The sequence below is a fragment of the Tetrahymena thermophila genome (assembly GCF_000189635.1).
Source record: "Tetrahymena thermophila SB210 genomic scaffold scf_8254495, whole genome shotgun sequence".
In the NCBI taxonomy this organism is placed as follows: domain Eukaryota; phylum Ciliophora; class Oligohymenophorea; order Hymenostomatida; family Tetrahymenidae; genus Tetrahymena; species Tetrahymena thermophila.
In genome coordinates, this window is record NW_002476270.1 from 5,186 (window position 1) to 29,611 (window position 24,426).

At 23.0% G+C, this 24,426-nt stretch overlaps 8 protein-coding genes across 8 annotated transcripts; 4 read left to right on the forward strand and 4 right to left on the reverse strand. All coding sequences in view use genetic code 6, as the record gives it.

The window, feature by feature from the left end:
* Nucleotides 1-1,262: 1,262 nt before the first annotated feature.
* Nucleotides 1,263-5,788, reverse strand: TTHERM_00563850 (hypothetical protein; the record flags this gene model as incomplete). The annotated part of the gene is made up of 4 exons (XM_001021984.2): nucleotides 3,401-5,788; nucleotides 2,697-3,316; nucleotides 1,447-2,628; nucleotides 1,263-1,383 (listed from the first exon to the last, which is right to left on the reverse strand). Exons 1-4 carry the CDS (start codon nucleotides 5,705-5,707, stop codon nucleotides 1,263-1,265), a joined length of 4,230 nt encoding a protein of 1,409 aa, XP_001021984.2. The 5' UTR covers nucleotides 5,708-5,788.
* Nucleotides 5,789-6,584: 796 nt separating this feature from the next.
* TTHERM_00563860 (hypothetical protein) lies at nucleotides 6,585-7,196 on the forward strand (the record flags this gene model as incomplete). Its single annotated transcript, XM_001021985.3, has 1 exon — nucleotides 6,585-7,196. One exon carries the CDS (start codon nucleotides 6,585-6,587, stop codon nucleotides 7,194-7,196), a length of 612 nt encoding a protein of 203 aa, XP_001021985.3.
* A 636-nt stretch (nucleotides 7,197-7,832) lies between these two features.
* TTHERM_00563870 (tetratricopeptide repeat protein) lies at nucleotides 7,833-9,042 on the reverse strand (the record flags this gene model as incomplete). Its single annotated transcript, XM_001021986.1, has 4 exons — nucleotides 7,833-7,900; nucleotides 7,950-8,044; nucleotides 8,103-8,310; nucleotides 8,361-9,042. 4 exons carry the CDS (start codon nucleotides 9,040-9,042, stop codon nucleotides 7,833-7,835), a joined length of 1,053 nt encoding a protein of 350 aa, XP_001021986.1.
* Nucleotides 9,043-10,437: 1,395 nt separating this feature from the next.
* Nucleotides 10,438-12,559, forward strand: TTHERM_00563880 (endo-1,4-beta-xylanase xylA, putative; the record flags this gene model as incomplete). The annotated part of the gene is made up of 2 exons (XM_001021987.1): nucleotides 10,438-12,229; nucleotides 12,336-12,559. The coding sequence occupies 2 exons, from the start codon at nucleotides 10,438-10,440 to the stop codon at nucleotides 12,557-12,559; spliced, it is 2,016 nt and encodes a 671-aa protein (XP_001021987.1).
* Nucleotides 12,560-13,206: 647 nt separating this feature from the next.
* On the reverse strand, nucleotides 13,207-15,477 carry TTHERM_00563890 (sodium/hydrogen exchanger family protein; the record flags this gene model as incomplete). The annotated part of the gene is made up of 6 exons (XM_001021988.3): nucleotides 13,207-13,694; nucleotides 13,769-13,957; nucleotides 14,015-14,155; nucleotides 14,494-15,118; nucleotides 15,242-15,310; nucleotides 15,391-15,477. 6 exons carry the CDS (start codon nucleotides 15,475-15,477, stop codon nucleotides 13,207-13,209), a joined length of 1,599 nt encoding a protein of 532 aa, XP_001021988.2.
* Nucleotides 15,478-16,040: 563 nt separating this feature from the next.
* Nucleotides 16,041-18,889, forward strand: TTHERM_00563900 (SET domain protein; the record flags this gene model as incomplete). Its single annotated transcript, XM_001021989.3, has 9 exons — nucleotides 16,041-16,112; nucleotides 16,327-16,569; nucleotides 16,629-16,724; nucleotides 16,785-16,934; nucleotides 17,090-17,360; nucleotides 17,413-17,592; nucleotides 17,640-18,175; nucleotides 18,232-18,430; nucleotides 18,489-18,889. 9 exons carry the CDS (start codon nucleotides 16,041-16,043, stop codon nucleotides 18,887-18,889), a joined length of 2,148 nt encoding a protein of 715 aa, XP_001021989.3.
* Nucleotides 18,890-19,018: 129 nt separating this feature from the next.
* TTHERM_00563910 (transmembrane protein, putative) lies at nucleotides 19,019-20,233 on the forward strand (the record flags this gene model as incomplete). The annotated part of the gene is made up of 2 exons (XM_001021990.2): nucleotides 19,019-19,433; nucleotides 19,500-20,233. The coding sequence occupies 2 exons, from the start codon at nucleotides 19,019-19,021 to the stop codon at nucleotides 20,231-20,233; spliced, it is 1,149 nt and encodes a 382-aa protein (XP_001021990.2).
* A 128-nt stretch (nucleotides 20,234-20,361) lies between these two features.
* Nucleotides 20,362-22,982, reverse strand: TTHERM_00563920 (GDSL-like lipase/acylhydrolase). Its single transcript, XM_001021991.2, has 2 exons — nucleotides 21,767-22,982; nucleotides 20,362-21,370 (listed from the first exon to the last, which is right to left on the reverse strand). The coding sequence occupies exons 1-2, from the start codon at nucleotides 22,926-22,928 to the stop codon at nucleotides 20,484-20,486; spliced, it is 2,049 nt and encodes a 682-aa protein (XP_001021991.1). The 5' UTR covers nucleotides 22,929-22,982; the 3' UTR covers nucleotides 20,362-20,483.
* Nucleotides 22,983-24,426: the final 1,444 nt, after the last annotated feature.

A 24,426-nucleotide genomic window follows, 5' to 3' on the forward strand; every position in this document is an offset into this window, starting at 1 on the left:
ATCTTAAATGATCTGTATTAAGTTACTTACTATTACTACTATGGAAGATGTGTTTAAGAAATTTGAAAAATAATTATACTTTGCTTTATATTTAGCTAATTTTTATAAAATTATTTGAGAACTATTTTAATTTTTATAATTATTTTGCTATGCTCTTTTTTTGCAATATTTTTTTTCCTAACCTAAATGATTAAAAGAAAGTAAAATCAAATCTTAGTTAGTTATCTCCAAATTAAACTAATTATAAATTATGGTTGATCTTATTTAATTTTCCTTAAGTATAAGTTAATTTTGATGATTGATTTTTATTTTAAATAATTAAATCTTTAAAATTTTAAAATAAATTAATTTACCTATTTGCTCACTTAAATGCCATTTTACCTATTAAAATAGTTTAAATCGTATAGTTCATATGTCTATTTAGTAATTAGTGTTAAGTTATATTAAATAGCACTTTTTTATAAAATAAAAATTCTAATTTTGAAAACTAAATAAAATACTATGTGATATAGATTTTTTTTATTTGACTTTAACAAGTAATTAAATTAATTTATGCAAAAAATGATTCTATATAAGTATAGAATTAATTTCAATATTTAAAAACTACTTAAGTATATCTTAATATTAAATTATTAAACTAAAATTAATTTAATTAAATAGTTAAACAATATTTTTCAAATATAATTTTGAAACTAAATAAAATACTTTTTGCATTTAATATATACTGTAAATATATATTCTTGCTAATTAGGATTTAAATAAATAAATGTGTTTAAGCAATTATTAATATTAATTAAGATATATTCTTAATAATTTTTTTTCTTTCTTCACCCTCTCTCTAAATGCTCCTTAATTAAAATATCAACAATACTTTTTACATTATTAATCCTATTAAAATTTTAGATTATTGTTATTCACTTTTCAGTTTTTTTATTCAAAATACATCAAAGTTTTTATATCTCTTTCAAATAGATAATCTGAATGAAAAGGTAATTAGGCAATCAATATACTTTTATAATGGATTAAATATCAAAATATATTTACAAATCTTTAAATTGATAATATGAAGAATAAAAGTGCTATTATTAGTAATCGATTTAATTATGGCATATTAAGTTATTTTTGATTTTTTTTTTAGGGTTTATTTATTTACAATATAAAAATTAATAAATAAATGATTAAAATTATTTGTAATAATATTTAATTTAACATTGTTAATAATTTTATTTAATAAAATGTCAAACTCTAAATTATATAAAAACTCATTATTATTCTATTTCAGCACTTGATTCTCCTCTACTAATTTTATTTTCATAATTTTTTGTTTTTTCTGTCTATTTGTTTCTTGTTCTGGTAGTACTTTTATTTGCCCGTATTTAAGAACTTTTTAATTAAATATATTATATGAATATTAAATAAAAACTCAATAAGAAATTAAATAATTACAGATTAATATTTTTTGTGATGTCTCCTTTTGAACTTGCATCTTGTAGTAAAAAGGAATTTAATTAGGGTGAAATATGAGGTTTGCTACTATTATTTCTATTGCTGCTAAATATAAAAGATTAATCATCATAATCAGCAGGTTCTGTTTTTATTCTGGTTTTTAATTTATCCTAGATTTTTTCTGAAACTCTTTTTTTATCTTTTGAAGACTTATCAATGCTACTTGTTAGTACAGATTTTTTGACTAATTTATTACCTCCTTAATTTAAAACTTATGATTTTGTAATTTACTTAGGAGTATCATCTTCATTGCGGAATTTCGCAAGACTAGACTTAGCTTATTAATAAAGCTTATTCTGAGTAATGTGATTATGGTCAATAATTTAATTTGGAGAGGCTTTCCTTAAATAGATGTTTTATTTTTGATTTAACTATTATTGCTGGTGTTGTTGTTATTATTATTATTATTATTGCTATTTAGCTAAGTTGATTTGAGCATTTTACAAAATTTATTATATCTAATTTTGATGAGATTATATACTTTAACTTAATTATTATGGATTATTTAAATTTTATTAGAAATGTTAGATTATTATTGGATTTTAAAGTATATGCTATTATTATATTTATTGTTACTACTATAATTACTATTGTAAATGTTAATTCATATTTTTTTACTGAGGAGACCAATTTTCTCTAATCGCCCCTTATTATTAAATTTAATTTATTGTTTATTAGAAAATTTATTGGTTGCTTTGTTAGGTTTAGTTCAAATTTTATTATTGCTATGTTTAAATATTCATATTACTTTGTAGTTACTAAACATTCTATGGATTTTATTAGAAATTTAGATAATTATTTGCAGCAGCTGTTGCATAACTATCTGGACTAGAAGAATACTTATGAATCATGTTGTGCTATGCTATTTAATTTTATTTTTATTATTATTTTGCTGCGTATTATAGGAGCTGTTAAGCAGGTTGATTGACTATGATATTAGATTAATTTTGCTAATGAAATTAACCATTACTTATATTAGTCTTCTTAGAACCTGTATTTTTATTAGAGTTTTATTCAATAACTTTATTTCTAATTGGAGTTTTTTCTATTTTTTATGTATTACTTTTTTAAATTAACACATCTTTTTTAAATTTATCTACTTAGTTTGTTGATTTTGATTACCTAATTAATTATTTAAATTATAAAAAAACATAAAATTTAATTAATTAATTATTAATAAAATATTTTACTGATTTGTGGAGTAATTAGTAATTGCTACTTTCTTTTTTGAGGCAGAAGTTGTCCTTTCTCTACTTTTTTCAACCTTTGAGTGGTTATGATTGTTGATATTTGAAGTTGTTTAGTTTGTAGCCTAAAATGTAGGATTACTGCTGTCTGTTTTAAGTCTATGATTTCTTAGCTTTGAGTCTCTTGCTTATGAGCCTGTTCTTTTTACTACCTTTGAAGGAAGTGGATTTTAAGAAATATCTATAAAGTTACTATTATTATTTCCATGTTAATTTCCTGATTCTACACTAGTTTACTAGTCTTAAATTAAACTATAATTATTCATGGATCCTATAGATGTATAAACTGTTTGCCTCTACTTAGAATTTTATGTTGGTGTTTCCCTTTGTTTATTGACTATTTATTGTTAATTTGCTGGTAATTTTTTTGTTGTCTTTGATATATCTTTTTTCTTTATCAAATCTGAAATGGTATTGCAATTCATTGAGGCAGATACACTCTCTTTAGATTTAGATAGAGTCTTTGTAAATTATTTTTGTTAAGAAAAATTTTAAACTTGATTATTAAATAAGCTATAATTATTAAAATTCATTTTCAAAGTCTCCATTAAGCGTTATTGTTACTATTTTTATTATTAAACAATAAATAAATAAATTATTTTTCAAATTTTTTAAATAAAAAAATTTTTTTTTTAATTTTTAATTACTTTGTTTTTCTTTTAAGTTTATGTGAGGTTGTTTGAATTACTACCTTAAATAGATGAACTTGGTCTTTAAATATTTTACTTTGTGGTAAATTAATTAAAATCATTTATTTCTTACTATTACTGCTGCTATTATGCTTATTTAACTGCTGGTGGAGCTATGTTATCAATATAGTTATTTTACTATGAATTCATACTGTGGTATGTGTTGCTAGCTTAAGAATTAGTTGAAATAACTCCCCCATTTACTAAATTAAAATTTTTATTGCTATTGTTATTTGTGCTTATAAGGTTAGCTGAAATAGCAGAAGCATTGTTATTTTATATCTATTTTTATTTAGAAAAATCTAAAATTTATTTATGCTACTCAAAGTTAACATCATTTTATTTAATTTAATCTTAGGCAATTTGCTTAGAATAGTTACTTGAAGTTAGTTATTACTAAGAGCCATTTTAAATTTAACCCTAATTTGATGACAGTGGTATTATAACTACATCTTCAGATATTTCACTGTCATTATTATCATAAAGTTTATGAGCAGCCTCAGATGCATTATCATCATCGTAATTCAAATCATTTCCTTCCGTCTTTAATCTTCTATCATATTCACCTAAAGTTTAAATATGATCTGTATTACGACCAAAATCTTCATCATCTTTATTATTATGCTAGTTATACTTATTGTTAACTTAGCTTTAATCATCTTCATCATCTTCATCAAAATAATAATCTTCTATTGTAAGTGGTTATGCTTATTGTTTGAAATTATTTTAATTATATTTTTCTTCATTTGTTTATTTGGTTGTTTTATTACCTTAACTACTAGCTACTTATCTATTCTTTTATTAGTCGTTGGTGTTTTAAAATTTAACCTTTCCCTCTTTTAAGATCTTTTTCATCACTTAAGCTTATTTCTAATCCACAAATTAATCTTATATTTTCATTTTCATGTCATTAGCTTATTAGTTTAGTTTAGAAGTTTTATTGAAATTAGTTAAGTCTTGTTTGAAATTTTTTTTTTATGAATTGCTAATGGCTTCTTAACCAGCTGAAGCAAAATTATCGAGTTCATTTATTTAATCGCTTTGTAAATTAGTTTTATCGCCTCCATCAGAAGTAAAATTATCTAATCCATTCGTTTAATCACTTGGTAAATTACTCAAGCTTAAAAAATTAATATAATTATTTTTTTACTAATTAGGTGGTTGGTTGGAAGTTATTTAGTTGTTAATTATACTAAAAATACTATTTTGAAAAGATTTTTAAAGATTATCTAATTCCCTATTAGCTGTTTGATTTAGTTAATTAAAATTTTAAACTCTTTATACCTTAGGCAAATTCTATGAATTTAGATCATATTCAGTAACACCTTCAAGAGATTCAAAAGAAGAACTTCCTTCTGAGTCATAATCTTCTGAATCAGAAAATCTTCTTGGAAATGTATATATTTTATTTGGAACAGACTTTTAGAATTATTTTTCAATGATTTTAACTTTTTATTCCTAACAATAGCTTATTTCTTGACTAGAATTTTATTAATCAGAAACCTACATTTTTTATTATTGCTGCTGGAGTTAAGCTTACATTTCTTACTATAATTTTTACTGAATACTTCTCTCATACGACATGCTTAGCTATGGTACAGGGTTTTTATTTTTTTAAATTTCTTAATCTTATCTTTAAATTTATAAGCGATTCTTTTTGTCGCTTTACAAAAGGTTATCATGAGATTATAACAGCTCTCCCAATTGATAATGTTTATTACTTTAATTAAAGCGCAATTATTAATTATTTTGAAAGTTTTACATATTTTAATTGTCATTTTATTCATCCTCATTTTATTCTTACATTTCATATTCTTCTTAAAGATCATAAAAGTTATTTTAATCTTGTCCAAAACGATTATTGCTTCCTTTAAATTCTTCTATATTTTCTAAATTGATGTTATTCAATTTTTAATTGAAGGTCCCAAATTAATCCTTTTAGAATGAGTGCAATTAATCTTCCTAAAAATTACTTATTTTGATTGGATTTTATGCCTAACCTCTACTCTATTAATAATTTTAAAATTATCCATTTTCCCTATTTTGCTGTTAATTCTGAATAAGATTTAATCTAAATCCTTATTGTTATTAAAAGTTATTTTGTTATTATTGATGCCAACTGCCGCTCTCTTTTTACTAATGCTAATTCAATTTAACATTTTCGGTTTATTAAGCAATCCAATTTTATATGTTAACTTATCCTTTGCCTGTATCTTTATTAAAGTTTTTATTCTTTTCTTTATGATAGATATCTTGTTAATCCATAGCTACTTCTATCTATATATCTATAATGCTAAATAATTTAATTTCAAATTACTTTTATTATTTTTTACTTACTGTATTTTGAAGTTAGTATTTAAAATAAATCAATAAATTAATTAGTTAGAAATCTAACAATACACTTAGCTATAAGCTTTAAAAAATAAATGAACGATTTTTATTAGAAAATCTTTTAAAGAACTATGAAAATTTGGATTGGTTGTCCATTAACATATAATATATATATTAATATCTTAATATAAATTGAATAAAAAACATCACCCAAACAAAATCATGATTTATTTGTTTGTTTGTTATATTCAAATTTATTTTTACATTTTCATAAAATTATTTACGAGCTGTTAAAATTTTAGCAAATATGTCTCAAGTTATTTCAAAAATATTTCTAAATTATTTATTAAAAAATTATTTTTCATTAAAAAAAATTAAATATTCTTTATTTTTTTAGCTTTAAATAAATGTTGTAAAAATTAAAGAATAATTTTGAGCAAAAAACAATTCATTTTTTGAAATAGTTTTTTTTTTGAGATTTTGAAGAGAAAAAAATATTATTAAAATTAGATTTATTTTACTGAAAATATTAATTAATTAGACTTTAAATATTTAAAAATGTTATCTATCTGTACAGAAATAGCTAATATATTTTTTGATGATTATTTTTTTTATTTATGACAAAGGTTATTAGTGATTAAATTATTTATATTAAAAAAATTTTGAGATAACAAAATCAAATATATATTCTCATATCTCTATAAACATTAAAAGCAATTAATTTAATTTTAGTTAAGGATAAAAATCAATACAAACATCATATTTTTTATAATATATAAAAACACGATATCTTAATCTTTTCTAAATAAAAATGGAAGTTTATAAGGAGTTTTATACTTTTATAAAGCATTTCCCTGCTGATCTAACAAGGTTGAATGAAAGTGGTAATGAAAATCAAAAAAAAAACAAAAAGAATAAGCAAGATCCTTCTGTTAATAATTAATCTTAATAAAATCAAAAAAATAACAAAAACTCTCAAAAGGCAAACAAATCACAATAATCAAAAGAAGAAAATTCAGGTCCTACAATTAATGAATTGAGGTAAAAGTTATAAAACAAGATTAAAGAGTAGAGAGAGAAACACTCCTCTAAGAATCCTGAAAAGATAAAAAAAGCTATCTAAAAGGAGAAGGTGAAATAGTAGAACACTCAAAAGCAATAAAAGAAGAACCAAAATAACAAAGACGACAATAAAGGTGCTTAAACTGGAAAGGGAGGCAATTAAAATAATCAAGCTGCTGAAAAGTAAAATAACAATAACAATAAGAATTTCAAGAATAAAGATCAAAAGAAGCAACACGCTTAACAAAAGTAACACTAATAGAATAACAACAAGGCTAACATTAAGGGAAACAAAAATAAAGATTAAAGATAGAGAGCTGGATTTGAAGGCAAAAGAAATAAAAAATTTAAGCACAAATGAAATCAATAATATATATGAATATATCAAGTATGTCATTACATATTTTATATTTTAGTAAGAAATAAATTCTAAATTGTTTTACAATATTAAACAGCAGGTAGGAATAATCTTTAAAACTTCAATTATCCTATAAAATAAATTTGATCTTAATTATTTATTATTCAATCAATATCCTATAAATTACCAGTAGAGGTAGACAGGTTCATACAATATTTGAATAAAATTTTAAAAAATGAAATAAAATATTTTAAATTAACAAATAACAAAATTTTTAAACAATATTAGATTATAAAACATTTAAATACACAAGATTTTAGCTTTAAAATTTTTATTATTTACGTTTAATATGAATTTAGATTAAAATTAAATAAATTAACAAAATTTAAATTTATTATCAGTTTAACAAATATAATTATACCTAAGAAGATCGATAAATGAATTTAAATATTTATTTATATGATGAATTTAATATATAAACCAATTAAACACTTTTAAGAAAAAGACAAAAAAACAAACACACTATTTTAAAATTTTAATTTTTGAATTGTAATTAAATGAATAAATGAATAATCTGGGCTAAATATTTTCTAAGATATGTTTACGAAAAAGAATATATACGATGCTTAAAATTATTTTTCATAAAAGTTTATAAGATTTAAATAGATCTTCTGGTGCCCCAATTGTTTTAAAAAGATTTGAAAAACCTATTTTAAAAAATTATATCAAAGAAATAAAAATTATTAAAATAAATACTTTTCTTTTCATCTTTTGTAATTTGCATGAGACACATGTTAAATTTATAGGTGTCTTTGATATTTTGAAAAACTTCAACAAGTAAAGGATAATCTCTAATTTATATTAAATATTAAATAAATTATCTTATTGAACATTAAAATTTATTCTTACTCTTATTTCGAGTGCTTGTTAATTGCATCTAATATGAGTAAAAGATAAGTTGGTGGATAATCTTTTTTTGAGAAAACCTTTTTATAAATATCAGTTGGAAGCTTTTTTATGTAAAGATAAAGCTTGTCAGAGTGCTTTTTAAATGTATCAAACTCTTATTCGTATTAAAAGGTATTTTATGGATTTTCTTTTCTACTTAAAATTTATTCTTTAAAAAAATTTTAAATTTTTGAATCATATTTTTAGAATAAATTTTACCAGCCATCTTATCAAAGGCATTCTTTGTTACTTCGTTAAGCTCCTGCAATGTAAAGTTTTAAGATATTTTCAAATTTTCATTATTCTTCTTGCTTTTATTAATTACAACTTCTTAGATATCTGAATCTTTATCCTAATTTTGCTTCTCTTCTTCTACTTCTTGCTTTTTCTTTTCATTTTGATAGGTAGGATCCAAATTTTTTAATGCGATCTTTATCTTAACTGATTCTTTTACGATGTATGATAATTCTTATTTTACTGCTTTATTTTCCTCAAGAGTATTTAGCTTTTCTAAATCAGCTCTAGCCTGTGAAAATAATCCATCTTTTATTCTTAAACTTTCTAAATCCTTTGGATCGCTATATAATTAACTCTCGGCTTATGCTTTATTAGACAATGCCCTTCTATACAAAGCCTTTGTATTATCTGGATCAATTTTAAGTACTTTATTACATATTTAAATTGCTTCAAAATGTTAATTTTAATTTAAATGGCACAAGGCAAGGTTTGTGGATAATTGTAAGTAAAGAGTTTTTAAATCTTTATTATCAGAGACGTTCTAACCAGATTTTTCAATCAAATCGACTCCATTTTAGAAAGCTATTGCTGCACTTTTTAGATCTTTCTATTTAAATAAACTATTTCCTTATTCTTTAATCTATTCTACTTATTTTAAATCCATTTCAATTTATGCTTAATAGGTATATCTTTTTATTTTAATTTTTTTTAAATCTCAAATTTTAATTAAATATTTTGATTAAAAAACAAATGTTCTAAATTCCAAATAGAAACAAAGAATATTTTTTCTATGAAAATCTTTATTCTACTTTATAATTTATTTATTTTTCATTTTAATAATCTTCTAATTAAATTTAATAATTAATTTCATTTAAATTCGCAAAGTATGATTTCAAAATATTATATTTTTTAATTTTATAAGAAATCCTTACAAAAAATCGATTTGATAATTGTAATTTTTATTTTATTGAAATATAAGTAAGTGGGTGCGTGATTTTGCTTGATTTTGAAAGAGTTTATAAAATCAAACACATCCATAAATCTTTATTTGCAAATCTTATAGAAATTAAATTAGAGAAATCAAAATATTTATTTACAATTTTTTGATAAATTGAATAGAAAGATGTAACTGAATTTTCTAATTTTATAGAAAGAATTAATAAAGAGAAAATATTTTTTTGTAACGATTTCGCTTTAGATTTTATTTATATAAAATTATTTAACTAATAGAAATAAATTATCAATTATGTTCATGGATTTGTTTAAAAATGTAAAAGTTAAAGCTATAAAATGAATGATTTATAAATTGTCATAGTAAAAATAATTTAGCTAATACTCTTTTTTCAATGAAAGAAAGTGAATAAAAAAAGTAAACAGTATGCGGCTTAACTATAAAGGAAAATTATTAATTTAAATTAAGACAAAGGCCATCCATTTTTTTGATTTTTTGAGTGGTTGAAATTAAATTTAAAAAATATTGACTGGAAATGTGATTATAGCCTGTTGCATTTACAATATAATTAATTCAACTTTTCCCCTGCTTTGCGATTAAGGGTCTTTTAAACTTACAGTTCTTTTTTAAAATTACATAATTTTTTACTAAGTATGGATAAAAGATTGTATTCATGAAAGATTAAAAATGAAAAAGAAAGGAGATTTCAATAAATTTATCATATTTTAAAAATTATTTTTTTATGATAAAATGAGGTCAATAAGTAATTGCGTATTGGGATCTCTTTTATGTTCTAATAAAAGTATAATTTTATAATTGGAATAATCAGCAATATACAAGTATGTAATTTTATTGGTTCTAATAAAATAGAGGAATTCCATCGCTTTTTAATTTATATCTATGTTGATAACCAAAGAAAATATTGTCTTTTTGTAAATGTAAGAAATATTAAAAACCTTTTTTCATTTGAGAGCAAATAAACTTTTAGAAAAAAAATACTTTGATAATTTAATAATCAATAATAATCTTAATAAATATTTCTAAGTTAATCCTTATAGTAAAGCAAACTGTGTAAAAATAAAAATCATAAATAAATAGTGATAGTTTATGACAAGCTTGTTAAAAACTAACAACTAAAATTAGCAACATTTTAACTCACCAGGGAATAAATCTTTTAATCTTGATGTTACTAATTCAAACGATACAAGTGAAATGAGATAAATAAAGCTAAATTATAATAGCCCTGAAAGATTAAGTCGTCAAAATAGAGAAAAAAGTGTGAATGATTATTCGCCAAACTTAAATACAAATCAATCAAGCAATAAAGTCAAAAAAGTCTTCATATACACTGGCTCTGACTCTGATTAGAATAAACGCGAAACGGTTTCTCCAAAATTATCAAATGAAAATACTTAATTTTAGAATAAAAAGGAGCCATAAACACCTCTTCCTAATTACTAAAATAAGTAAGGAGCTAATAAGGGTATCCTAAAGCTCAATAGATAAACTCCTTAATCAAATTAGAGTAGCGAACCTTTTTAATATGCAAAAGATTAAAATTTAAGCTTGAGCAGTGTAGAGTAAAATTAGAGAATGCAAACGCATTATATATAAAAAAACGATTCGAATTTAGATTCTTTCTAACAAAAAGCAAGCTAATCTATTTAGTTAATGCCTCTTTATTAAAGTAAAGCTAATGTGAACCAAAAAGAATTTAATGACATAAATTTTTAAAAAAATAATTTTTATCAATCCTATAGCACATAAATTAATTTTGTAAAATAAAATTCTATTTCAAGCAATGAAGGGGCTCATAGTGATTAAACTCATAATAAATAATCAAGCTATCGTAAAAATAGTTCTATGCTTCTATCTAAAAATTAAAATGTTTATGGTGATTTTTAAAAGAATTCTTTGTAAAACAATACAAAATTTAATCATTCTGTTGATTTTTCTACAACAAGTAATGGTGGTTTTAGTGATATAAATACGACTATCACGAATTAAAGAACACCTTTTTTAAGCCCAGAAACGAATCTTGCATCACCTTTGCTTGAAAAAGTTAGAAACTCCTAATTTTTAAATAAAGAGAATTTTTCTCTCAGTTTAAATGAATAATCCCCTTTTAAGGCAACAAATTAAAAATTTAGAATATCTAAAAATAATAGTTCTTTTTCTGAGCATGTCAGCTAGGTAGAATTAGAAAACGGAGATGATTAGGAGAACAATAATGCTATTGAAAGAAAACATTCTCTAAATCATAAATTTAATCATTGTTAAAGTTACATCAGAAAAAGAATTTAGTCTATTGAAAATCAGAAACCTAAAGGATCACTTCCTTATATAAATGAAGATATTAGTGAAGAGAATGGAGCACTTTCGTTTAAAGAATCTAATTATACATAGGAAGAAGTTAATAGGAAAAAAAGAATGCTTATAGAAAGGTTAAAAAAAGGGTCTACTCCCAATAAATTTCATTATGATGAGCATTACGATAATTAAAAAATTGAAGATAAATTGTATGATCCAAGCAGCATATCAATACATCACCCTTCAAGAAATATTTATGATCATAAAAATCCTTTGAAAGCTTATCAAGTTAGAAGCAATATTCCTCTTTCAAATATGAGAATAGTTACAGATCCTAACACTTACACACATTAACTTTACCATAGAGCAAATTAGAAAAGATAAAAAGATTAAGAAAGAGTAGTACAGTTACTAGAAGAGCAAAATAAAATAATGGACCGTATAATATCAAAGTACCATAAAAGGGCAGAATAAGAGGAAAATTAATTAAAGTTAAAATTACAAGAATTGGAAAAAGATAGAGATTAATTAGTTAAGCTGAAAGAATAAGAGTCTATGCTTGGATTGATGCATATTAATCTTAGTCAAAGTAATTAATTGATTTATTTATTAAAAATAATTTTTGATAAAATTGCCTTTTATCTTTTTCCCACTTTTTAGACTTATTGTTAACCATAATTTTTAATAAATAACAGAAGTAGACTAATTTAAGAAGAATATGAATTATTACAATTCCTAAATGGCACCCAACATGCCTTAATTGCGTCCAAATATGGAAAATGCGTTTTCTGATTTGCACGATATAGCTTTCTTAGATAGCATTTTAAAATAGTAATAGTTTAAATAGCTTTAAAAGCAAAAGCAATTGATTAGACCTAGAAATAAATCAATGGTTTCTTAATACAATAATAAAATATGATCTATGAAAAGAGAATAATCCTAATAATTAAAAATTTCTTACTTCAATTAACTAAAATCAATAGTTAGTTTATTATTTATCCTAAAAATATTAATTTATGTATATACTAAAAAAAAAAAATAAATAAAATAAATATCAAATACTAATTTTACTTTGTAACTCTCTATTTTAATTATCACTCATATGTTTGTAAATATTAATAAATACAATCTAAATCATAATATTTTTGATAATTCATTAATAAAAAGGAAGTGTTTATTTGCTTTGTTGAAATAAAAATTAGCTATAACATTAATAAGATATATAAAAGGAATATTAAACAAAGAAGTAAAGTTGATTACACTTTTTACTATATAAAGTCAAACAAAATAAAACAAATAAAGAAATAAAAGTAAATGAATTAATTCCATACAAGTAAAGTCAAAATTTAATTTTGTATACAAAGAAAAAATCATAGTCTCTTACTCAAATTAAAATTTTCCCTTTCAATTAAAATAAATTATTTGGATATTAACTTTTTATTCCTATAATTGTATTAAATAATTATTTATCTTGGGTTTTTTTTTGAGTTAATTAAAATTTGTGGTGATTTTAACAATTATGTAAAATAAGACTGATCAATAAATTTAATTTGCACTATCAATCAATCAATATTCATCCAAATTAGATATTTTATCAATATTGTTTTTATATTCTTACAAATCTATTGATTTTATTGTTTCCTCTTTACCTTTTTAAAATATTGGCTTAACATATTTTTACTCAAGAAGCTTAAGTTTATCTCTCATTTTATGATTTTCTGATTATGATTATTAGGATCCATAATTGTTTGATTTTACCCTAATAGGAGAATTTTAACTAACATCAAACTTCCTATTTAAACTGTTTGTATTATAACCATAGGAACCGATTTCACCGTAATCGCTTATACTTTTAGTTTTTATAGATGTTTCTATGTTTAAATGCGCATCCAAAAACTCGCTTCTTTCAGGCTCTAAGCCAATCCATTTTCCATATAGCTGCATCAGAGATCCCAAGAATATAGTAGAATAAATAATTATCAAAAGAATAATATTCAAAAGAACGTTTAAATTTTTGCTTTCTATCATTAAAGTTAAACCAAATGCTATAGCTCCTAAATTTTATATTTAATTTACTGTAAGTAAAAAATAATAACTTTTGAATTAAAATAGATAGGTAGATTTATACCTCTTATAGTACCAGAATACCAAACCATAGATAATTATTTATAATTAAGCTTGGACTACTTTTTAAAGACAGCTTGTAGACATGGTAGACTATATACAGAAAAGCATCTTGCAAACATTACTGCAAACATCATACAAATTGTAAATCCAATTTCTATGTCTGCATAATTAATGTTTACTAAGGATATACCTATTTATTTTAGTAGTAAAAAAATAAAACAAATATTTATATTTAATCTTTATTTACCTAAATATGCAAAGACAAATGCTTCAGCTAAATATCCAACTGTCTCAAATGCTAAATGGGTTCCTTTTTACGATTCTTCAGATATATTTAAATATGCATAATGACCCATCACCAAACCACAGCAAAAAAGAGAAATAATTCCTAATTATAAATAAAAATTCAATTTGAAATATTTATAAATTATAAAAAAATCAATTAATGTTCATCTTAAAAAGTAAGTCACCAAACAGTTAAAAAACTAAAACATTTTAAATAAAAATTAATTTATATCTAAAAAAAAAATTCTGAAAAAACTTTAGTTAAATCACTTTTACTGCTAAGCATTTTTAAAAAAATAATAAACATCATCTTAGACATTTTTAATTCTTAGATTATAAATAAATTTATACTTTAAATAAAAAAGCTTAACTAGCTTTTATATTTATTAATATGTTGAAAACTTAGTTTTGAATATTTCATAATAAAATAACTTAAATTACCTGAAAGTCCAACAATTTCAGCTATTAAATATGAGAAATATCCTGAAAGCATGATTATACTTGTTTCTCTAAGAGGGTAGTTATTGAATGATTAATATTTTTTAAAGAAATAGGATATTAATAAACCTATTGTCACTCCCATAATTACACTTAAAATAAGTAATTTGAAGAAATCCAATAAAATTAAGAAAATTGTGCCAACATTGAAATTGCTGTTTGCTTCAATCATAAAGTTCTTAACACTTCTAAAAATAACAATAGAGATTGCATCGTTTATTATACCCTCACCGAATAAAACAGAGTTGAGCTGGGGATATTAACTCTCTTTTACCAAGCTTAGAGCTGCAACTGTATCAGTTGCACATAAGACGGCACTGAATAAAAGCATATCTGATATATCTATATTCTTTCCATTAAAAAACCATCCACTTTACATTAACATAAGAGAAGAAGCGGCTAATATTATAAAGCAGAGAATAGTTCCAATAATTCCATAATACATAATTACGCTAAAATTCTCAAAAAACAATGTTTTTCTTAAATTAAAACCACCTGCAAATATAATTGGAGGTAAAATCAAATTGAAGAATATCCCATGGTTAAATTCTACTACAGTACCAGTAATCTATTTTTATAATTATGCTTAAATTTAGATCCTAATTTTGCTATCGATAAATCAAATAAAAAAAATGCAAAAAGTTATTCTGTTTGATTGAAGATTGCTTTTATTATATTATGTATTATTTACTGCTTTCAAGATAATGGCTACGATGACTCCCAATCCTATAGAAACAGCTGATTCGTGCAAAATAGTTATCTATATAAAAAAACAATTTAGATCAATCTCTACTTAATTATGCATAAATCAAAATTGATTTTTGTAGATATGGTATTTACTTTCTTAATCTCAATCACATGTGATGTAATTGTATGAATGAATAAAATTAATATGGTAATCAAAGCTGCCAATGATAAATCTTCCATTAACCTAAAAGTCTTATCCTATTCTAAATCTAATTTTATATTTGTAAAGAAATACTTTTTTTATTTAATTTTGAGAAAGTAATTTTTAATTTGTTTTGCTTAAAAGTAAATAAATACTATGTTGAGTGTGTATTACCAACCTTTTAAATTAAACTCCTGATTATGCCTATTAACAATCCTGATAAGAAGATATTTTAATTTTCTTTGTTTAATTAAGATTTACGCTAAATTTAAAATAGATTGATAAGTAAAAAATAAATAATTTGATAGTATTTTTTATAATAAAATTTATTTATTTTTTGATTTTAAAATATTCTTATTTGCTTAGAATCTAATATTAAAAGTCATTTAAAAAGTTAATCCTATGTAAGATAACTTTATGTTAAGAAAGAAATGGTGCGAGGTTTATTGAAAAAGATAATTTTTTGCACTAACAAAAAATTTAAATAAAATTAAATAAATATTTTTAATTAATTAAAAATAGACTCTATATATTTATTTTAATCTTATCAAAAAGAAAAGAGTAAAAACTTAAATTTAACAACGAATCTACTTTAATTCTGATGGCTCCAAAAAAAAAGAATAAATCGCCCAAGAAAGATGAAACAAAAAGGGCATAAGCAGATAAGCTTAAAGTAACTAAGTTAGATTGAATTAAACAATTATTGAAAATGAACGATATTAAATAAATCATACCGTTTTAAATCTTAAAAAAAGAGTGCGCATCAGATTTTAGTTTGAATTAATTAAATGGAACATTTATATAAAACTGAAAACAAACAATTAAAGAAAATATTTTTGCATCATCTCATTTGCACAAATAACCATTTTTTCATACTTAATAATTAGGAATAGGGAAACAAGTCGTTATAAAATGAAAATTATTAAAAAGCCATAGAACTGTACACTGAAGCAATTGAATTAGATGATTAATGCTACGCTTATTTTCATAATAGATCATTAGCCTATTTTTTGATAGAAAAATATTAGCTTTCACTGTAAGATGCTATTAAGTGTAAGGAATTAAATCCAGAATATCCTTTAGGATATCTGAGAGAAGCTTCTGCTTATTTAGAATTAGATAAACATGAAGTAATGCAATTTTAGATTTTAGAAATTAAAACTTACGAAATAAATTGTAATTTTAAAAGGAATGCATCAAATCTGCAAAACAAGGTTTAGAAATCGAAAAGGATAATTAGTAGTTAATAGATATAATTAAAAAGGCAGAAGAAGAATAGAAATAAGTAGCAATTTTTTTCAAATAATTAGCTTTAAAAACAAAATATTCAATTTAATAAATAAAGAATTTTATTCTTGCAGAAGATGATCCAGAATTAGTTAATCATAATACAATGATTAATTGGCTGTTAGATGGCAAGAGTGAGTTTGATAATCTAAAACTTCAGTGGTATAGCAAGAATTATCGTGGAGTTCATGCAAGAAGAAAAGTTTACGTAAAGAAGATAATTATTTATTAAAAACAAAAAAATATTTTTATCCTCTCATAATTCTAAATAAATTGCGCACTTATTATATTTATAAATTCTGATGCTTTCTTCAATCTAACTATTTATACGAGCAACAATTATTTACTTTATTTTTATTAAAGAATAAAGAAACGATATTATTTATACCTAAGTCTCATTTGATCACATTAGAGATGGCTAAAGAAACTGATGTGGCAAAAAAAATTATTGCTGCTAAACTTAATTTACTTTCTCCAAAGCATTCCTTTTTGTCCACCTTCTTGCTTTAAGAGAGAAAAAATAAAGAATCAAAGTGGAAACCTTATTTAGATATACTTCCTAGTGATTATAATCAATTCCCAATATTTTTTTCAGAAGATGATCTGAGCTGGTTAAAAGGCTCACCATTTCAAAGTAAGAATCAATATCAATTAAATACGCATAGAAAAAAATTTATTTCTAAAAGATTAGGTGAGAGAAAAAAAAGCAGATATAAAAAGAGATTATGATGATATTTGTTCAGTTGCTCCTGAATTTGCTGAATATACTTTTGAAGATTTTTGCTGGGCAAGAATGACAGCCTCTTCTCGTGTTTTTGGATTATAAATTAATGAATAAAAAACTGATGCTTTCGTCCCTCTCGCAGGTAAAACGATTATAAAATTAAAATATTTATAAAAATATTTAAAAAAGATATGCTTAATCACAGAAGACCTAAGTAAACCTCCTGGTAATACGATGATTAAAGGGAAGGATTTGTAATTCAAGCTCTTGAAGATATTCCAAGAGGGGAGTAAGTTTATGACTCTTATGGCAGAAAGTGTAACTCCCGTTTCTTCTTAAATTATGGTTTCATAAATTTAGACAATGATGCTAATGAAGTAGCTTTGAGATTAACCTTTGATGCTGAAGATCCTACTATTGAAAGAAAAAAGGAAATGATGGGAGGAGATGTTCCTGAATTTAAAGTATACAGAATATTAGAAAACTACCAAGAATAAAATGTTTCTGAATTTATGAGCTATCTTAGATTTATTTTAATAAGAGACAATTCTAAATTGCTGATGCTTTCAAGTCTCCACGAATAACAAACAGAAAATAGTGAAAATTTATCTGGATATAAACCCCAAAAAACACCTCCTATATCAATCTAGAATGAAACAGACATGTGGGTACGTATTAGTAATATGTGCTAAACTTCGATTTCTCTCTACAACACAACTTTAAAAGTATTATTTTACCAAACGAAGCACAAACAATTAATTTAACTTAAAAAAAATAAAAGGAAGACAAAGAGTTGCTTGCAAAAGATAATTTAACCTAGAATTAAAGAAATTGCGTCTTACTTAGGTCAGGTGAAAAAGAAGTAAGTTTTTTTTAAGAATAAAAAAATCCTAAAATAACTGAATTGTAAATGATAGATATTGCACTTTTATATAGAAATGGCAGATAAAATGTAAAAATTGCTAAAGATGAATAGAAGAGTAAATCATTTATTTTTTTATTAACTTCTTAAGGCTCATTTCTTTTTTTTTTAATTAGGAAATTACTAAGCTTAGTTTGTAATAAGAATATATTAAGTATAATGTATACATAAACAAAGTTATTATAGGAACATTACTGTAAGGCTAAAATTGAGCTTTCTGCTGATGAATAATCTATTAATACAAAATAAAAAAACAATCTTTAACATTCCTATCAATTATTATTTATAGATTTATAGAATTGGAGTGAATAAATAAATAAATAGATAAATAAAATAATACTCGAGATATTTAAAGTAGTTATAGTTAGTTAATTAGTTATTCGTTAAAAAGATTGTGGTTAAAAATCTAAAATTTAGTTAAATTGTATTTAATATCTATACATTATTTGTTATTTTACCTTTATAAATATAGCATTAATCTTCAAATTATTTCATATTTCTAAAAAATTACTTTTGAACTTATCGTTTTTATATTATTAATTGGGCTTATAAGCAATATCAATTATTTGAAAAAATTTTATTTCTAGAAGGTTTTATTAGATATTTATTTATTTATATTTTTAATATTTTTAAACCAACTAAATAAATGAAATCATGTTTATAATTAATAAACTTGCAGAGAAAGCAAATATGTTCAATTAAATCTTTATACAATTAACAGCAAATGAGATTTTCTCAAAAGATTGAGGAGAGTAGTGTATTGTTAATGAAAGATCAAGACGATAAAAGCTCTTATGAGACATTTGAGTAGAAAAAAAACTTAGTGCTCGTTGAAGATAAATTTACTGATTTTTAGAAAACTTTTGGTTTTTATGAAAATATTGAAGAATTAAAAAAAGTTAATGAATAAAAGGAAAAGAGGAGATTTTACAGTTATGGCTTAGGTGCCCTAGTTGGTATTGGTATAGTAACTGGAGTATTACTTATTGGTATTGATCCTGCTATTGATAAATCATTAAAAAGAGCTTACTATGTTCACTCTTGCAACTTAAAATTGAAAAGTAATTTGATAATTTTCACTCAAGATTCATTTTAAAATGATTTTTTTTTTATTTATGTAAAATTAGAATAAAATATTATTAATTTAAGAGGCACTTCTAAGAAAAAATTAAAAATTATTGAAGAATATTTTGAAAATATGAAAAAAGTGAATTCTAAATAACCAGCATACAATTTATATTTAGTAGAAGAAATAAGGTCTATAATTCAAAGGCATTCTATTTTAAATGATTAACAAATTATCACGGAATGTATAAAATATCTTTCAGAAATCTAAGTAATTATGGAATCTTCTTAAAAGTATAGTATCTATTATGACTAATATTTCAAAAGTATAGAAAGTATTGTTAGCAACCTAATATAATCCAACATTCAAATATCAGATAACCAGTTGTAAAATATTTGCTCTTTTTGCTTTATAAAAACTGATGATCATAGATAGATGAATACATTTATTGCATATTTAAAGCTGAATAGATATAATTTAAATGAGTAAAAACCTTAATTGGTTTAAGATATAATATAAAAATCTTTGTAGATAATTAATCTTTATAACTCAAATGAACAAGAGTTCTAGTTTAAACATACACTATAAACTTAAGACAGTAGTTATGTTAACCCAGAAGAATTCCTTAAATTTTATGATGAATATAAAAAGTAGTATTACAATTCTACTTTATATCAAATATCAGATCTTATAAACCAATTATAACGTAAAATTTGTTATTTTTATTTATAGAAAAATATATTTTTAATTATCATTTTTTGTATTAGCAATATAGAAGAAGAGTTATTAATATGAAATCAAATAAATAAATGAATTTATTTAATAAAAAGTTTGAAAAAAATATTTTTATTTCTTTCAAAAATTAAAAAATTTAATTAATAGTTTAATTATTTATTTATTTATTTTGTAAATTTATTTAATATTTGTACGTAAAATTAAAGATTTACTATAAATTTCATTAAAAAAATAAATTTATTCATTTGTTAAAATTTTTAAATACTCAATAACGTATTTTTTTATTTTTATATAAGTCAAATATTTGTAGTCAGAAAGCTTAAGCGGTGTTTTGGTTTGCAAAGGGACTACCGAATAATTGATCAATTAAGTTATTCTTAGGATTTTTTAAAGGGATCCAATCAGGACGATCTCTCTTAATATTTGCCCAAAAGATATCGGCAAGATAATCATTAGCAAGTTAACTAGGATGGAATCCATCAACTGGTTCAATAATGTCTTAAGCAGTGTAACCATTTGCAATAGCCATATCGATAATTTATTGAATAGGAAGATCATAATAAACTAAATCGAAATTATTGAACTTAATGGTGGGATCAGCTAAGAGATCTCTGTAAACTTAATTAAGAGAGGCTGCCCAGTCAGCAGTGAGGTCTCTAGTGGTAGCATTGGAATTCATATAACCCCAGCAAGGACTAATTCCTAAGCAATTTAAATAATCATAGAAATTAGGATATGTGATGCCGATAGGTTCAAGCTTATTCTTTAAGGTATCATAAAGAATTTTACCATCAGCGACACCCCAAATAATCATATGAGATCCAGCTGGAACAACTGTATCAAGATAATTCCAAATTTCAAGTATTTTTTCTCTGAAAATATTAGGAGGAGTCATAGCATCAAAAGAATGAGCAGGATCACAAACATCGTTACCAATCAATTCAAAAACGATCCAAAGAGGATAATCAGTTGTTTGATTTCTACGAATAGCCTTAATATTTTTTAAGCTGTCAGTACTCATAGCACCATTGACACCTAAATTTTAATAATCGTTTCTAATACATCTGTTTTACTCCAAAAGCTTCTTGTAGAGACTGTTAACAAAAGGTTAATTGAATTCGTAACCAGTTGTTCCACTCTTATGAGGAAGATCAAATTCGTCTGCAATTCTAGTCAAAATATCGCTAAATGGTTTTTCTAGATAAATAAATAAAAAAATTAGATTAGAATAAACAAAAAAAAGTATAAATAAAATTAAATTATAATTTTATAAATTTGGGGTAAAATTTAGAAAGTAAGTAAGATATTAATTAATTAATTTAATTAGACAAAAATATTATTTTATTATATTTTTGATTGTTTCGGAAGTGTAATTTTTTTTGAGTATTTTTTTAGAATTTTAATCAAAAAACAACGCACTTTTGTTTTGTTTGTAAAATTTTATATAAAGACTATCAGAAGATCAAATTTAATAAAAATTTTTTGAATAACTAGTCTATTTAATAAGTATAAGCTAATTAATTAATTCGTAAGTCAAAATAAATTTAAACCTAATATTTTTTAAGGTGAATTAATTGTTTAATTATTTATTACCATTCCAAAGGGTGACATTTAAGTAAGCAGGAGGGATTTCGAAATGAGCACCTGCTGAGTCTCCCATAGTAACAATACCATATTATTCAGAGTTGCCACATAAAACTTCTTTATAGGGCTTTCCAGAAACAGTGTCAACACCCCATATTCCATTACAGTTGTAATCAATAGTTTGATCACCTGCATATGTTTTAACACCAGGACGTATGTCTTTATGGAAGTCATTGCAATCATAGCCTCTCCAATTGTAGCCACGCAAGGTAGGGATAGTTGAAAAACCGTCATTATCCAGGTCAACAACAGGAAGATGGTCATTAGCGAAATTGTTAAAAAGTTCAACAATCCATTACCAAGGAGATTGGAATACAGCTTGGTCAGTCTTAAATTAGCTAAGTATTTCTTCAATTTGGCTAGATTAAGGATCAGGATTGGATGTACCATTGATATGGCATTATAAATATTTGCCCTCACATGCTCCAATCTTAGCGCAAATAACATCTGAGTTGTACTTGTTAGCAGCAGCTTCTACAAGATAAGGACCAACAATTTTAAGGAATTAATTACAAGTTCCATTTAATTACTGAGGGAATAACTTACAGAAATGGTTTGTCATATAGTCAGCAATATCAACTTTTTTGTAGATAGCATCGTTAAGTCCTAATTTAAGTAAAGCACCACAAATTACACAGCTCCATGCACCAGATTCTCTTTTTCCTTATTCATTGATTTAGGTATTTAACAATGTAGATTCATCCAAACCCTTATCATGTAAAACTTAGATGTATTCAGTAAGTTCACGACCATATGAAACTAAAGCAAAAGTATTATGACGTGAAGCAGCTATTTTCTTAGCAATTTAGTAAATTTAAGATAAAATTTATTAAGAATTAAGGCTTTCAGCTCCTTAGAAGTTTGAAAGAGTTAAATCACACTCATCATTTACAAATGGTAAGAGCTTACTCATTTTAATTGTTTCTATGAAACTGCGAGTGTACTATTCTTTTTCATAAGCATCAATCATCTTATCTGTATGTCTAAGAAGATTATTTTGAACAATTTTACATCTATCAGCTCTCATTTAATCCTTGAAATCAAAATTTTATGCAAAACTAGCACAAAATAGACCAACGAAAATTAAAATAATGCTTATTTACTTACTCATTATTTTTTACTTTTTCGACTTTTTTTTGTTATTAAATTTTTTTAGAGATTTTATCAATTCCCGAAATTTACCAAAGCGTATTAGTAAGAATCTGTAAATACAATATTTATAATCGAGAAACTAGTGATTATTATAAAAGAATATTGTTTAGCCTTGAATTGTTTGATTCTCCAATAGTATGCATTAATCATCCACTTTTTTATTTTTCTCTAATATATTTTTTTACGCATACATAAATACAAATTTTTAATATTTTTGATGGTATTGTTGGATTTTAAGTTTATCATTACATGTTGAAAATATGTAATTTCTTTTTAATTTTCGATTCAAATAGCATCAAATATATTTACAAGCCTTAATAAAATTTCCATCATTATCGTCATATGGTAATTAAAATATTGGCCTAAAATTAATAACAATCAACCAAGAATTCTAAGTATTTATTTCAATTTATTTTAAGCAAAGTAAACATTATTCATTAAATTACGATTAATTAAGAAATTGAAGACTAAATGATATTTCAAAAGATATCTCTTTGATGTTTACAAATAACTGCTTGAGTCAATACCAATATATTTTTTTGTAAGATAAATAATAAAAATATTTAAAAATGAAATAATAATTTAAATAATAAAGTTTCTTAAAAATTTATTTTATATCTAATAAAAAGAAAATATAATTTTCTTCTCATAATAAGTAGACTTTATTATGCTTTAAGCATTCATTTAATTATTTAAGTAAAGGTCATTAGAATTTTAATAATTAAATGGAAATAATAAAACAATATTCAATAATTCTTTTGAAATTAAAATAACAGTATCAATCAAAATTGAGAAGAAATCCAATAATTTTTAAAATACTCTTTTAATTCAATTCAACTTATCTCAACCAAATTTTATTTTTTTTTGTAAATATAAATTGAATTAAATTGATAGATAATAAATAGGGGAGAAAAAAGTGTAGTAATGGTGTCAATTTCGTCAAAAAAAATATTTTTGATGATGAAATTGAAAATTTATTAGAGTTCTAAAATAAGCAATATTCCAATTTAAATAGCTTGATTTGTTTATCTTTATCATCAAATTGGTATTTTTAACATTAAAAAAATATAAATTATCACATACAAGTTAATTAAATGAAGTATCTATTTTTTTTCTTCTTTCCAATTTTTAAATTTTTGATTGCTTTTGTAAAATTAAAACTGTATTTATTTTTAGAATTTCTTGATGTTTTAATTTTGATCGCTAAAAACATTTTTTTGACTATGAAAGTTCAAAAACAATTTGAGTTGGATACAAAATTTAAAAGATTTTCACCACTGATAATAAATATATTTGAGTATAAATTATAGATTTTTTAATGCTAAAAAATATAATTTTAATTTTAAAATGGTAGAATAATATTTTTCAAAAATTTTGTTTTAATTTTTAAAAGAATTAAACATTTAAAATAGAAATTTATTTATTTATTAATTTATTTTCTATAATTATATGCATAT